The sequence below is a fragment of the Bison bison genome, unplaced genomic scaffold (genome assembly GCF_000754665.1).
Source record: "Bison bison bison isolate TAMUID 2011002044 unplaced genomic scaffold, Bison_UMD1.0 scf7180017864473, whole genome shotgun sequence".
Taxonomy (NCBI): Eukaryota; Metazoa; Chordata; class Mammalia; order Artiodactyla; family Bovidae; genus Bison; species Bison bison.
Window position 1 is genome coordinate 13,024,023 of NW_011495034.1, and position 13,568 is coordinate 13,037,590.

At 43.7% G+C, this 13,568-nt stretch overlaps 1 protein-coding gene across 1 annotated transcript in view; it reads right to left on the reverse strand.

Annotated features, from left to right (window-relative positions):
• Positions 1-5,276: 5,276 nt before the first annotated feature.
• The window catches only part of DCBLD1 (discoidin, CUB and LCCL domain containing 1), a 76,329-nt gene continuing 68,037 nt past the window's right edge, over positions 5,277-13,568 (reverse strand). The window contains 9 exon segments of the mRNA XM_010861960.1: positions 5,277-7,065; positions 7,068-7,328; positions 9,537-9,656; positions 10,440-10,489; positions 10,718-10,802; positions 12,302-12,409; positions 12,498-12,657; positions 12,906-13,030; positions 13,424-13,565. Of these exon segments, the coding sequence (XP_010860262.1) occupies positions 6,821-7,065; positions 7,068-7,328; positions 9,537-9,656; positions 10,440-10,489; positions 10,718-10,802; positions 12,302-12,409; positions 12,498-12,657; positions 12,906-13,030; positions 13,424-13,565 (1,296 nt within the window). The 3' untranslated portion in view covers positions 5,277-6,820.

Consider the following 13,568-nt stretch of genomic DNA (forward strand, 5'->3'; position numbering starts at 1 on the left):
AGGTGAAGAATTTTCCAGTTTGTTGTGATCCACACAGTCAAAGGCTTTGGCATAATCAATAAATAAGAAATAGATGTTTTTCTGGAACTCTCTTGCTTTTTTAATGATCCATCCAGTGTTGGCAATTTGATCTCTGGTTCATCTGCCTTTTCTAAATCCAGCTTGAACATCTGGAAGTTCTTGGTTGAGGTACTGTTGAAGCCTTGCTTGGAGAATTTTGAGCATTACTTTGCTGGTGTGTGAGATGAGTGCAATTGTGCAGTAGTTTGAGCATTCTTTGGCATTGCCTTTCTTTGGAATTGGAATGAAAACTGACATTTTCCAGTCCTGTGCCCACTGCTGAGTTTCTCAGGTTTGCTGGCATATTGAGTGCAGCACTTTAATAGCATCATCTTTGAGGATTTGAAATAGCTCAACTGGAATTCCATCACCTCCGCTAGCTTTGTTCATAGAGATGCTTCCTAAGGCCCGCTTGACTTTGCATTACAGGATGTCTGGCTCTAGGTGAGTGATCACACCATCATGGTTATCTGGGTCATTAAGATCTTTTTAAAATGCCCTTAAAGAATATAAAAGAAGACTTGAAACAGTGGAAAGGGCTATTATAGAAAATAAAAATTTCACTGGAAAAAAGAATGAATGGGAGATAAGGCACATGAAAATTCTAGGCTTAGGTCACTGTTTACTAGAAGGACTTGGGATATTAAGGGAGAATCCTTTTATACTTGTGAGAGATTTGAACACATTTATAGGTCAAGAGGAAGATATCAGTTCAGAAACAGAAATTAAAGATAAAGGAAATGGAAATAATTGAAGCAAAATCTGAAATGAGGGAGAAACTGGTGTGTGAAGGTTTCAAATATTTTTTCCATCAGCACAGGAGGAAAGGACTGGAGTAGATGCAGTTTTGCGGGGAGAGGATGGACAAGGAGTTGTCGGATCTGATTTTAATTTCTTGCCTAAATGAAAGATGTGGCAAGATCTCTAGAGGGAAGTTGTGCAGAGTGGCAAAAAAAGATGAGAAAAGAAGTGGATCCAAGACATGTAAAGGGGTAGGGAATAATGAGCCTGAGGTAACTGGGATTATCTTGAGAGGCTCCATTGAACAGTTATGCCTTGTTCTGCTGCTCTGATGGAGATGGGAAGATGGCATCCTGAAGGGGAGTTCTGTCGTTGGGGCCTTAAGGTTGTCAGTCCTGGAAAGACCATGGATGGAGTGAAGATGCTCAGACAAAATAGTTTAAGTGATAGATGGGGAAGAAAAGAAAACTGAAAAAGTTTAACAGCCAGAGGAAAGTGATGGTATCTAGGCATTAAATAAATTTTAAATCTCTTCTTTAGATGAGTGAATCCTAGGATGAAAGCTAAGGAATCAAGAGAACAGGAGGTTTTGAGCAGAGATAGAATTACTAAGATGTCAGAGCTGGAGTTCTTGCTGATAACAAGTGTGGACATATATGGAGGTGGTTTGAATGAACTACAGGTTTCGAGAGTAGATGTCAAAAAAATCATAAAAGTTACCATGTTGACACTGAACTTTTCCACATGATTATAGAGAAAGATTGGAGAAGAACTGAGCTAGCTGATGTCCCCAGTGAATGGGGGAAACAGCTTGGAAGACATTAGGTGACACATGGAGAAGAAAAGCTGGCAGAGCTAGCCAGCTGAGTCATAAAGGAAGAGAGCTTTGCATGGGGCTGAAGGAGAGAGTGGATGGGGAAGTGGGAATCAGGAGGAAGGTGTGTATTGCACAGTTTTTGAAAAGTTAAATCCAAAAGTTAAAAACTGGTGCAAGGTGGCTGGTACTCCTGGTACTAGAGTTGCCAGATTTAACAAATCCATATTATAGGATGTGAATAACTTTTTAGTATAAATCTGTCCCATTGCACAGAACATACTTAAACTAAAAAATTACTTGTTTATCTGAAATTCAGACTTAACGGGGTATCCTTTATTTTATCTGGCAACCCTACCTGGTGTACCTAACAGATACGAATTCAAAAACCCCTCAGAAAGACATTATCACAAAGTTTTCACCAGGAAGAAAAAACCCTGCTGAGGGATGACTCACAGACAGCAGTCTGAAACCACACAAACTATCACAAACAAGAGTCCTCTGGTAGAAACGACAATCAGGACAGAGCCTCCGGAACTTCTTCAGTCACTGAGCCAATCCTCCTTGAAAACTGTCCTGAGTGCTGGGAATATACGTGGGGAACAAAAGAGACAAAAGTCATTTCCTTCATTGGATGTGATCTAGTGGGAGAGTCAGATAATAAGCAAGAAAATAAAACTGTGCTGGATTAGACAGTGACACACGTCAAGGAGAAAAGTGAAGCAGGAAAGGAGATAGAAAACGTGTTAGGGGAGCAATGTGCAGTTTTCTGACAAGGACAGGAAGATGATAAGGGGCTTTCGCTGGAGTACAGACTCGATGGGGCTGAGAGAACAAACTGTGCCGCGGTCCAGGGGAGGAGGTTTCCAGGGAGAGAACAGCAAGTGCAGAATACGTCCCTGGCATGGGTGGGCGACAGCCAGGGGCTCCACGTGGCTGGCCTGGGGTGAACAAGGTAGGGGATGACGTCAGACAGGTGACAGCCTGATGCGGGGTGTCCTGTCCAACAGTAGTCACATCTGGCTTCTACATTTAAATAAATGAAAAGTCAACAAGATTAAAAAGATTTTTCTTCATTCACTCCAGCCACATGTGACTCTGGTAGTTACCCTACTGAGCAGCTCAGAGAATATTTCCGTTCTTGCAAAAGTTTCATTGGGCAGTGTTGATGGAGCCTTATAAAATCACTACACACAGACTTTGTGGGTCTTACTCTCAATGAGATGAAGATAACAAAATAAAGAATGTAAGATGAATAGGTTTCACATGATTAAAAGAAGGAATCAAAGCCAAAGAAATTACCAAGACACTGTAGAAAAGGGAAGACTTGAAAAAGAATCAGTAGACCCTCCAGAAATTTTAATTGACATTAAAACCTCAATGATTAAATAGCAGATAGCAAAACTGGAAATTAGTAAACTGGAGTATAATATGTAATCTTATACAGTGCTTCATGTGGGTCAGGGAGAAGGCAATGGCACCCCACTCCAGTATTCTTGCCTGGAAAATCCCATGGATGGAGGAGCCTGGTAGGCTGCAGTCCATGGGGTCCCTGGAGTTGGACACGACTGAGCGACTTCCCTTTCCCTTTACACTTTCATGCATTGGAAAAGGAAATGGCAACCCACTCCAGTGTTCTTGCTTGGAGAATCCCAGGGACAGGGGAGCCTGGTGGGCTGCCATCCATGGGGTCACACAGAGTCAGACATGACTGAAGCGACTTAGCAGCAGCAGCAGCAGCATGTGGGTCAGACAGTGCTCTGAAAGCTTCATTTAATACAACAGCTATAGGTAGGGGGAGAGTGTATTTTTTCCCCAGGTAACAAGCAAGGAAACAGGTGCAGAGAAGTTCTGGTTCCTTGCCCATCATGCACTCAACCACTATGCTATATTGTCTTTCAGGAATTTACCTGGAATGCAACAAGAACAATAAAGAGAAAATAAGAGGGAAGAAGAGACATGATGGAATGAGAAGGCCCAGTGAGCCTCCACAGGAATCCCAGGAGTGAATAAAGAAAACAGCAGAGGCAAGTAGTATTGGAAAAGGGAGGCTGAGACTTTTTCATAGTTCATAAAGATGAATCCTGAGATTCTGGAAGCCCCAAGTGAATACAAATGAATTTATAGCAACCCCAAGTGGTAAAATTGCAGAATACCAAAAGCAGAGTGAAAACCTCTAGGGGAGTTTATTCCCAGAGCAGGGAGAGGCTGGGTGAGAGAACCATAGTTGGAAGTGAAAGATCAGTAGCGGGCTATGAACACAGCAGTGTGGCTTTGAGAAGGGCACTACTAGGTGACTGGATGGGCTGGGTTTGGGGGCAGAGACCGCTAGGAGGACTCATTCAACCCTAGCTTCTCATCAGTGGGACTCAGCTTCTCCCAGGTCCTGGTGAGAGCCCAAGCTTGTGCTTTCTCTCAAGGAAGTACAGGATGAGTGTGGCTCTCAGAACCTTAATAAATAGTTGGTGCGTAAACAAATGCGAGAAGCATTTTGAGAATAATGAGGCCAAGCTGGTGGCTACACTTGGATTGCTAAATTGATGTATATATGAAAGGCCTTGTGATGATGTTTTTGTGAAAGGTTATTCATTGTGATAAATATGATTTCAGTTTCTGCTAAGAATCTAAAGCAGTGCAAAACAAACAAGAGAAATCTCTAGCATCCTTTCTAGACGTTTTCTAGGCTGATTATAAATATGAGTTAGTGCACGTGTAAATCATAGTAATAGAAGCCAGAGCAGCGTCAGCAACCTCTGTGGATGGCAGTCTTGTCTAAGCAGATATCTTTCTGCCACAATTGTAAGAAGTGACAGACTGCAATCTTTGCCTCCCAGTAGGATTTGATAACATAGAAAAAAAAACAGACAGTTGCCTTATCATAGGTGCTAATTTTGCAAAACGGAAAAGAAAAGCATAGTATTTTCCTGCCCTTATCCTGTAGTTTAGGCTTGGCTGTGCTGGGTGTATCAGACAGACTTTTCCACTGACCATCCTGGGCTACGCAGTGAGGCCATCCTGAGGAAGTGGTGTTCCAAAACAAAGTCCTGTCCTTGCTCTTTCTGTCATGATTGGATCATATATACGGGAAAGAAATGGGATAGATGGACACTGCCCCACCATAGAGAAGTGTGGGGTTTTTTGACTAGTATTTTAATGTTAAAAATACATGTAGCCCAAATGTCACAGTTCTTATCTGTGAGCCTTGGAGGAAGGCACACTCATATCGTTTTTATGCATGAGGAAACTGAGGCTCAGGGTTAGGCAATGACAAACTGGATATACAGATGGGTCATGGGCAGACCATAAATAAAACAGAACTCTGGCTGGCTGCCTACAGCAATAAGCATAGGAAACCAACTCATTATCCATAGTAGCCAGTAGAGAGGCCAGCCTGCTGTAAGTCAGGCTTGTAGGAAGTTGGACCACTACTTCTGGAAACAATGAAGGAAGCCAAATTAAAATGCCTGAAACTGACCCCAGAGCGCTAGGACTTTATTAATAACTGACAGCTTCCCTCATTTCTGTCCCTATTTCCAACTTAGGACCAACCAGAGGAAGCCACGTCTGCTCTTCCCATTGTACCGCTTGCCCTTGTCTGGAGGCTGAGCCTCCAGTGCCTTCAGTAGGCCAGCAAGCAGGATACCAATGAGAGACGGGTATGTACATTGGTTTGGCATAGTTTATTACAATTAGTATGCGTAGAAAACCATGTAAACTCACAAGGTAAATGGTTTGTCCTCCATAGTAACCACAGATAGTCTGCTGTGACCTTCCAGCACCTCAGAATCACAGAAAGTGTCATACAACTAGTATTATACATTTTTAGGGAAAGAATTTTTTGGTCCACATTTTCCATTAAAACAAAAACATACACTTTCCTCTTTGACAAAAGAGGTTAAATTCGCACCCTGCCCCCGTCCCCCGCCCACAGTGAACTTACAAAGCAAACTCAGATAAAACCACCGGACAACGAGGTACAGCTGAAGTCAGGGCCAATCTGGAATTATAGACACCTACTTAAGGGAAAATTTTTTCTTACAAAATTAGCGCTTTCCAGCCATCTCAGTAGAAAAAGCCCTATGTAGATTTGCCTTCAGTCACTTTAACAAGAACACACTTCAAATAACTTTTTTGTGTTTCAAATAGTACAATGTGCTGTTTCCGAGAGTCATGAAAAGTGTGGGCGTCTGACCTCAGCAATATTTTTCATCTGAGGTACAAAAGCATCTGACACAGTAATTTAGAGCGTAATTGCTGTGCCACCTTCACTCTGTTGAGAGAGCAGTTTTGGTTGCTCTAAGTCTGGGCATTTGGCTTTGCAGACAGTTTGAAAAGGCAGATTTGCATGTGAAAGCGAGTTATCTGCCAGGCCCGAGGTGAACAAGAAGCTACGTGTCAGGAAGGCCAGCTGCTCAGAGGGCCAAGTCCTGCAGGCTGAGGGAAGGGAGGTCCCCTGCAGGCCACAGAGACCTGGTCCTTGCACCCCTTGACAGGCCACTGTGCATGCCCACCTGAAGTGGGGCCTAAGGAATCGGCAGCTGCCGAGGTGCCTGTATTTTGTTTGTTCTTTTTAACCTACTGATAGTAATTGCAAACAACCACCCTGGTGTGCTTTTCTTGCTTCAAGTAATTTCATTCCTTCCAGGAGAAGAATGTTAACAATGCTTTCAGTTTTCCATATCAAAGGAAAGGAAATGAGCCATAATAACAACAAGATTAAGTTTAAACAGACCTGCTGCTAACACGGTATCAGATAAAATATATTTAAAAAGTGAACATAACTATTATATGTTTTTGCAACAGCTGCATTCTCCCACTTAACCTCCCTGCAGAACGAAAATCTGCTAAAGCAAACTTAAGTTACTTTAATTCTTGTTAAATACAACTCTGTACAGATTGCACATTTTTACATCGAAGCAGCTCAGTATCACAGTTAGAGAAATGAAAACGCCATCCGAAAATGTTCATTTTTCGAGCCCACAAAACCCAACAGACACTGGCCCTCAGGGTCAAAACAAAACCAGCTGCACAATTCTGTAAACAGTGCGGAGGGGGCGCTCCTCGCAGGATCCTGGTCCACTGCGCACACACGCACGCGCACACACCACACTCACACGCACACTCTCCCGAGCGCATCGGCTTCCAGGGCGGCGCGCAGCCTGGCGCTCAGTACCGCAGCAGCAGTTTGGTTCACAGTGTGTGTGTTCACAGAAGAGCGGTCATGGCCGTCGGGTTGAGGGGTCTGAGGCAGTCTCGGGGGGCCAAGTAGGCAGCGCTGCTCGCGGGGCTGACCTGGGGCTTCGGATGGTCGGGAGGGGCGCACCCTGCGGCTAAGCCGCCGCCCTTGGGCTGGTCGTAGCCCGGCTCCGCCGGCGCGGGGCTCGGCGGCCGCTGGTAGCCGGCAGCTGGGGAGAAGGCACCAGAGGAGAGGGAGTGCTTGTGCGCCGGCCGGGGCCCGGGACGCGGTAGCCTCTCCGCGCCGAGAAGGTGTGCGCGCGGGCCAGGTGCCGCTCCACGATGGGCGTGGCGTACTCGGGCTCGGGATTGGTCAAGGGCAGCGCATACTCGTGGCGGCCGGCCGGCAGGGGGCAGTCGTAGTGGCCGCCGGCCTCGGTACCCAGCCCCGCCGCGTCCGCCTCGGTGTCCATCGGCCGGAAGGTGGAGCCCTTCCTGGTGACCGTCTCGGTGCCAATCATGAGAGGCTGCTGGTAATCTGAAACCCAAAGAGTAGACTTTTGGTACTCCAGCCACACCCCGGCTGTCCGCAGAGGGAGTGCTCTGCCCGGTGCCTGACGTGTACCCGGCGGAAGAAAAAGACAGGGATGTAAGCAGCACAGATACCACACTTCGAGAGGCGGAGATTACCTCTAACCACACCTAGGGGTATGAGGGAACATCTTCATGGAGCGCTTAAACTGGCTCTTGAAAGGCTAAATTTTGGAATTGAAAATAATACTGTCAGGAAAGGGAAAAGTGATTGAACAACCTATTAAACAACCATGAACAAAGAGTGTGGTGTGACCAGAGTATAGGAGATGTGGAGAAATTTAATAGAAAGCAAAGACCAGAGTGATAGGTTGGGAGTTAATGACAACTGGTAATGGTGATCATGGGCTTCCCAGGTGGCGCTCGTGGTAAAAAACCTGCCTGCCAATGCAGGAGACGTAAGAGACACGGGTTCGATCCCTGGGTCAGGAAGATCCCCTGGAGAAGGGAATGGCTACACACTCCAGTAATACCTGGAGAATCCCACGGACAGAGGAGCCTGGCCACAGTCCATGAGGTGAGAAAGAGCACACAACTGAGCGACTAAACAACAACAATGATAATCATAGAGCTCACGTTTACTGAGTCCTTTCTTGGCGCCAGGCACTATTCTATAACATTAATATATCAATTAGTTAAATCCTCTGGAAAAAAATGGCAACCCACTCCAGTAGTCTTGCCTGGAGAATACCATGGACGGAGGAGCTTGGTGGGCTACACTCCACGGGTCGCAAAGAGTCGGACACAACTGAGTGACTTCACTTTCCTCATAGTACTTTTACAAACGGAAAACTGAAGCAGAGAGAAATTTAAGTAATTTTTCCAGGATCACACAGGTAGCAGCTAGTGGGGCAAGAATGCAAACACATGCCCCAGGTGCGAGTTGTTACCTATACCCTAGATCGCGGTGGGCAGTGAGTGCCCTGCCAGGGAGTTTTGCTTAATTGTGTAGAAACCTATGGAGATTCTAAATAAGTGACTGGCAATGAGAGGTAACCCTGGAAGGAGACAGAAGAGGGAAAGATAAAAGTAAAAAGAGAAATGAAACCCAAAAAGTCATCAATTAGGGGACTAGCAGCAGCTTTGGAAGGACCACACTTTGGGGACAGGTATCAGAAGAATACGGCCTCCTTCATAGCTCAGTTGGTAAAGAATCTGCCTGCAATGCAGGAGAGCTGGGTTCGATTCCTGGGTCAGGAAGATCCCCTGGAGAAAGAACTGGCAACCCACTCCTATATTCTCACCTGGAGAATCCCATGGACAGAGGAGCCTGACAGGCTACAGTCCATGGGATCACAAGAGTCGGACATGACTTAGCGACTAAACCACCACCATCAGAAGAATTGGTCACCAACAATGTAAGTAGGGTAAGGGGAAAGAGGATGCTTCCCAGCTGTTAAGCCCTGAAAAATGGGATGCACAGATGGAAGCCACTTAGAAAAGGAGTTCCTGGAGCATATGGGTTAGTAAATGATTGTTGTGGGACTTTCCTGGTGACCCAGTGATTAAGACTCTGCATTTCCAATGCAGGGGTTCAATCCCTGGTAAGGGAAAGAAGATCCCATGTGCCATAGGGCATGGCCAAAAAGTTTTTTAAAAATTAAAACAATTTTTTCAATTTCTTTTTAAAATTTCACTTACTATTTATACTGTATTTTATAAAACTATTGGTCCTTGATGGATTAGACATTTTGAAAAACCAAACAATAGATCCTTCTTCATAAATCCAGTGACTCCACAATGGCTTGTCAAAACCCTGAGGCCATTCTAACAGATTGCCTCATCTTCTTCCTCTTTCTTCAGGGCAGGAGCTATGCTGAATTCATCTTTCTAGTCCCTCTTTCCTAGTGCCTTAATCAAAACCTTAGTAACAAAAATAGATTAAGTAAGGGCATCCAAATTTCAGTGGTACTTCAGGACCATCGCTCTGGGTGTCAGAGGCCCTGCAGGTGTAAGAGTCTAGGCTAAATGGGGCTTCGGGGAAATATTTCAGTGTTAGTTTGTGACTCTTTATAGAGCACAGAGAGAAAATGTCATACGTTACTTATTTACCAGATCCTGTCTAAACAAAAGATTTTAGTTGTGCTTCTCTTCCTGGCCTCCCCTCTCCCATAAGCAGCACCTTATAGCAGGGTCACAGAGACTTGGTACCTACCTGCTATATCACTGGTGATGAGATCCAACTTTTGTGTCATCTCCTTTTCATTATTGTAGCTGATGGTAAACTCAGCTGACTGATGCCTGGCAAAGGGATACTTGATCTGCTTCCAACAGTCTGGAATAAAGATAACACGAAACAAATATCTCAGGATTATAACACGGTTACTCCACAATAGGTTCCTCCTAAAGTCAGAGGTCAGGCTGCCTTTTGCCAGCTAACTGTGGCACATGCACAACCACACTCTCCAGGTGTGTGGTAGAAACAGCATGCTGAGGTCACTACAACAGCAGCACACACCACCCAAACCACACTTTCCACCGTGCCTGTAAAATGCACTGTGTACCCATCAGCCCCCAGATTATCCCCAGTTTAGACCACCCGGGCATGAACTTTCCTAATCTGAGCTGACAGGGCACTTGTGACCTTGAAGAGTCCACACAGCTTGCGGTTCAGAGCCTTTGAAGGTGGCACCCTAAGGTGGCCTTGAGATTCTCAGGGGTCCTGCCTGCTGCCCTCTCTCTGGACCACAGCTGATTCACTGCAGGGCATCCCGTGTCCTAAGGAGTCTCTGAAACCTGCGAGACCCAATCCTTCCCCCGATTTCCCAGAATGAGAAACACAAGGCCTGAAGGTACTGGGGGTGCTGTCTTCTCCTTGATGACAGGCAGTGTGGTGACTCAAACTCCAGTTGCCAAAAAAAAATTTTTGACAAATGATGGGATACAAAGGTAAAAGTAAACTGGCTATGAAGATTCTGAATTAAGAGATAGGATACAATATATTCTTTCCTGTTAGATTTGCTAACTTAAAGCTATTAAATCTTATTTCTTTAACCATGTGTGTGGGTTTTCATGTCCTCAAAGACAGAATAAAACTGTAATAGTTTTTTCAACCAACCTGTTTTCTGAGTCTTAGATGATCCATAAGGATTTCCTTTCTTCTTCTTCCTATTAAAACAAAAAAATCCCACTGAAAATATTTCTAAATGATAGGTACTACTCATGAAATAATACTTGATACTTTCTCCCTCTCTCCAACTTGTTTTAAAAGTATAAATTAACATTTTATCTTGGAAGAAGTGATGCTGCTTTCTACACATGAACATATGAAGAGCAGTAAACTTTTGTAATTGTTGACATAATTAGAATAAAAATTTTAAATGTGAAGTCACATACTTTCTAAGGACTGCAAAGATTGCCACTCCAGCAGCCAGCACGAAGAAGAGCACCAGTAGAATAACAATAGTTGTGATGTTTAATCCTGAAAAGGGGGAAAGCCACCACATTACAACAGAAATGAAGAGCGACCAAATCCCGTGATCTAAAACTGAAGACTGATTTGAAAAGTCCTCACTGGTTTAACATGTGGGGAAAAAGAATACACGCTAGACATGTACTGATACTGGAAACCAAAAAGAGAGGACTCAAAACCCCAGCTGAAGTTTAGGAAAATAAAATTGATCTTTTTTCCCTCCCGCAAAGGCACTTTCCAGTGGTTCTTGGGATTAACATTTACTCTGAGTTTGTTGCCTGGATCATATTAGACTAAAAATCAAAATGGTTGGGGAGGTTTACAGCTGGCCTTATTCAGGCAGGTAGATGATGTAAGCACAGTGCAGAACTCTCAGCGTGGCTCAGGTAAGCATTTCCCAGAGATGGGGGCAGGTAAGCATTTCCCCAAGACGGGGGCAGGTTTGGACCTGTAGGGTAACAGAAGCCCAGGGAAGCAGACCTTTGGAACTGTGGGCTGAAGGGAAATGCAGCCCAACATCAGACCATGTCTTCCCACAACTGTCTGTTCTAAGGAAGAAGGTCATTTAACAGCCACTGAAGACCCCCAGCTTGTAGAAACTATGAGAACTAAAGGAGAAATATTTCTTCTTAACCCTTCTTTTTTCTGTGTTCGCTGGGAAGAAAATAAAGGAATGATCAGGAGTGGAAATGTGTAGTTCATGAAACGGAGGACAGGGAACTTAGAAGGGAACAATATTTATGTAAATTACAGTGTTGTTATTTATAGGAGTGGGAATTTGGGAAAAATCTAACAGTTCAAACATCCAGTAACAGGGGAATGGTTAACTATGTTAACTAAATATGTTAATTAAATATGTCCATATGAAGAAACACTATAAAGATATTAATAACTGTGTTTTTCAACTATTTAATAGCATTGGAAAATGCTCAAAATACAATGTCAAATGAAAAATATATGCTACAGAACAAAATATGTGCTATGCTGCCATTTTGTTTTGAAGTTACAAAAATATTATCGGATACACAGTGGAATATAGTGACCATGGATGCTGATTTATGGATGATTTTTATTTTCTTATATATATATCTCTCTCAAATCTACCAAATTGTATAAAATGTGCAAATTATTTTACATTCTGAAAAAAATAAATGTATTTTTAATGTTTATTAAGTTGTCAGTGTGTCTCAGAGAACTTTCTCTAATGTACTTTTTAATGGTTATTAGAGTGTTCCATGGCATGAATATGCTATTGGTATTTTTTTCCTACAAAAGATTTACATAGTGTTTGAAGGGCACATACTTTTGTTTCCAGTCTGTTTCTACTTTCAGCATCGCAATGAAAAATGTGGATACATATTATCTTATGCATATGCAGATACCTCTGAACCATCTGCCTCCAGACACTTACATGACAGAGGTAAAAAGAATGTTGTTGAAGCTCCTGTATTACTGGCTGGAATACCAGTTATGTTCCTTAAGAAACCACAGAACGATCCCTGCCATACCTTTGGGCATTTCTTCAGAGGGGATGGGTTTTGAGATTGTCTTATCTTCTCCTTTCGTTGAACCAACGGTATTCACACTTGTTTTGTGCCACACCAGTGAGTCATTACCTGAGTGAGAAGAGATGTTGGAGAAACCACACTGGTAACAGCAGTTTGTGAAAGGAGGGGGCCAGAATTCAGTAACTCCATCACTCACCTTGCGTCCTGCTTGGTGCAACCTGGCAACCAAGGAGCTCCACTTTCAAGGCTATCCGCTGGTGCCATGTCTGCGGGATGACGCGCACGTATCTGGCCACAATGGGAGGGATGAAATTGTTCCGCACAGGGTCCCGAAAATTAGAGTTGCCCTGAAACACCTGTAGGAACAAGTAACTTTTACCTAAAGATTCTATTAGTTTCTAGGTCTTGATCAACCCACTCATACCTGGTGATACGAAATCATTGCATTTGTATAGACATGCCTGATAGTGAAGATACAAGGCTTTGCACCCAAAGGCTAAGTAATTGCCTGTGGTGCTTTGCATCTGTTTTCTGGAAACACACTAATGAAAATATCCAGAGGCCCGCTCTCCGGCTCAGTTCCTCCCTCCAGAGTGTCTCTTACCTTTTCTTCATTATTCACAATTCCTTTATAGGTCTTCCACTTGGAGTTGTTGTTTCTGAAGTTCATTACAAAACTCTTTACATAGAAGTCAAAATCTGACTGTGTGGATCCTGTGGTCCTAATTCCTTGTTAAGAAAATATTATTTATGGGTTAGTTTTAAAAATATGTTATACATAACTTGCTTTCTTATTTTCAGGTTTCTTTTCCTTTCCTCCCCTCCCCCATCTGAAATTTCAAATCATTTTTCAGGCCTGCTTTTCTTATCTGCATCTAGAAACGTGATGACAGATGAGTTTTCACACTGACAACATGCCCTAAAAAGGTTTCCACAAAGAGATACCAGCTCTCTTATCCACACACTGTTTACCCTCCACACGGGTTCTTCTCACAGAGACAAGGTGAAGATTTGTTACTTTTAAACAAAACATGATATTTTGAGATGGGGACACCCATGCAAATTCAGAACAATTTCAATGGCAAGTCATCTTGTTTCATAAAATTGCAGTTGTGTCCGTACCTGTTATTTTCTTTTTCTCTCCCAAATCTATTCTCAGCCACTCTCTCTGTTTGTGATTCTTGCTCCTGTCCCCTGAAGCCCACGACGGGCCTTGATCCTGAAGTCGGGCTTGGCCAGGAGACCAGCGGACCTGATCTCCAGTCTC